The 2160-nt window shown below is 38.1% G+C and overlaps 1 protein-coding gene across 1 annotated transcript; it reads right to left on the bottom strand.

Annotated features, from left to right (window-relative positions):
* Window positions 1-427: 427 nt before the first annotated feature.
* LOC122907893 (elongin-C) lies at window positions 428-1124 on the bottom strand. The gene has a single exon (XM_044250695.1). It carries the CDS (start codon window positions 999-1001, stop codon window positions 663-665), a length of 339 nt encoding a protein of 112 aa, XP_044106630.1. The 5' UTR covers window positions 1002-1124; the 3' UTR covers window positions 428-662.
* Between the last annotated feature and the right edge of the window lie 1036 nt (window positions 1125-2160).

Here is a 2160-nt window from a genome sequence, read left to right as displayed (position 1 = left end):
AAGCAGTGAAGAAATCAAATTTTTCTGTGAGCATTCTGAAATTCAAAGATAATTGTATCTCAGAGAAGGCTTTATTCTCATGGTTTACATCTGAATCTTCTTTTTTTTTTTTTTTTTTTCACTTAATACTGCAGTTTATCAAAAGACACATAAGAAATGTCAACTCTTATGTCTTTGACAATTATAAAAATCAATGTTCTGGCTAAGTTATAAACATGTTTATCATGAAATTATTTGCATATCTCTAGTAATGCTAACAACAGTTTTAAGATCAGAATAGGTTTAAAAAAAAACACTAAAAACACAAAAATACATAGCCCCATTATTTCCTGTAGAATGTGTTCATTTATGCTTAACTTTCAGTATTTACTATTTCACCACTGCTCTAATTTTAAAAATCACATCCAAAGGATAAGGCAAAACCACCTACGAATTGGCATATTTGTTTATTTCTCAATTTGTGAAAATGTCCTTAATTTGTTGATGTAGCAAACAAATTTCAACTCTGATTGCTATGCAAAAGAACAGAAGATAATCTGCTTTGCAATGAACTTTAAAGTTCAACTGCACACAGGCAACATGCTATATATGAAAAAATTACTAACTGAACTACAGGTATTAAATACTGAAAAAAGTTAACAGTTTATTATAATTTATTTTATTTAACAATCTAGGAAGTTCGCAGCCATCAGCAGTTCCAGTGCAATTTCAGGTGCAATTGGGAATTCAGGAATCTCTGTGGAGCTGTTAGTGTAGCGAACCTTGTAGGTAAAATACATGCATACTTTTGATAGCACATGTGACGGGATCTCTCTAAAATTGACTTCATTAGTTTCGTTCTCAGCAAACTGACCTGGGCCACTCAACATGGCTTTTATTGTTCCGGATGTTAGTGCATGTTCTCTTTTTACAATAAATTCATGACCATCCGAAGATATCAATTTGACATACATGGCATCAGGGCCTTCACACCCACCATAGGTTTTCTCTTCTCCATCCATTATGTTCTTATGAAATTCTACTTTACTTCCACAGGAACTTTGGTAGTTTCTCGTCAGTCCTGCAGCCACCACAGCCACCGCGCCGGGTCCCCGCGCACCGCCACAGCCCCTACTCCAGGGCCACCCCCCCACCCCCACATCTGAATCTTCTTGATGGTGGTTAATTCCATACCTTTGGCCCCAGATTAAATGCAGGTTAGTATGTGTTATTCAACATGTGGGATATGTTTTTGTTTTTTTTTTTTCTATCTAGACTAGCACTGTCCAGTTGAAATTTCTGGACATTGGTGGAAATGTTCTGTAATTTTATATTATGTCATAGACTAGTCACTAGCTGCATGTGACTATTGAACACTTAAAATGGGGCTAGTGTGAATGAGAAAGTGAATTTTTAATTTTATTTAATTAATTAAAATTTAAGCTGAGGGGCACCTGGGTGGCTCAGTGAGTTAAGTGTCTGCTTTCGGCTCAGGTCATGATCTCGTGATCTCTAGGTTCTGGGACGGAGGCCAGAGTAGTCAGGGTCCTTGCTCAGAGAGGAGTCTGCTTCTGTCTCTCCTTCTCCACACCTACGCCCTGCCCTGCTCCTGTCACTCGTGTGCACTCATTCTCTCTCTCAAATGAATAAATAAATAAAATCTTAGAAAAATTTTAAACCGAAATGGCCATATGTGGCTAGTGACTGCCCTCGTGGATGTCTGGACAGCTCCGCCCAGCCCATCTTTAAGAAAATGAGAGTTGCTGTACAAGCCTATGAGATCTATTAACAAATGGCCAAAACTGGGTAAACTTCCTTGTGGTCCCTCGCTCTGCCTTTTTTGTTTGTTTGTTTCCATTTTAGTTTCAATATAATAGGGGAAAATGTTATTCTAAACCCAAACTGACCAATTCTGACTGCTGTTGGAGACGGGTACAGAGAGAAGAATTCATTTCAGACGGAAAATGTGTTTCTCTACTGCTTTCTGCCTTTTGTAGAGACAGGAGGGAAAGAGGTAGAAATAAACGACTGAAATTTCAAAGCTTCGGTTAATTCCTCTATGTGCTAGTGGCAGAAGTCCAGGTTAGAAAAGCCCTCCTGTAAAGAGGAGTATTAACAACGTTGTAGATAGACAAAAGTAGGTCCAGAGTTTCGTAGTGGCTGAAGCATGACTTCATTTGA

The sequence above is a fragment of the Neovison vison genome, chromosome 5, assembly GCF_020171115.1.
Source record: "Neovison vison isolate M4711 chromosome 5, ASM_NN_V1, whole genome shotgun sequence".
In the NCBI taxonomy this organism is placed as follows: domain Eukaryota; kingdom Metazoa; phylum Chordata; class Mammalia; order Carnivora; family Mustelidae; genus Neogale; species Neogale vison.
Note: the sequence above shows the minus strand (reverse complement) of the source record. Positions and strands in the feature narration are given on the sequence as shown.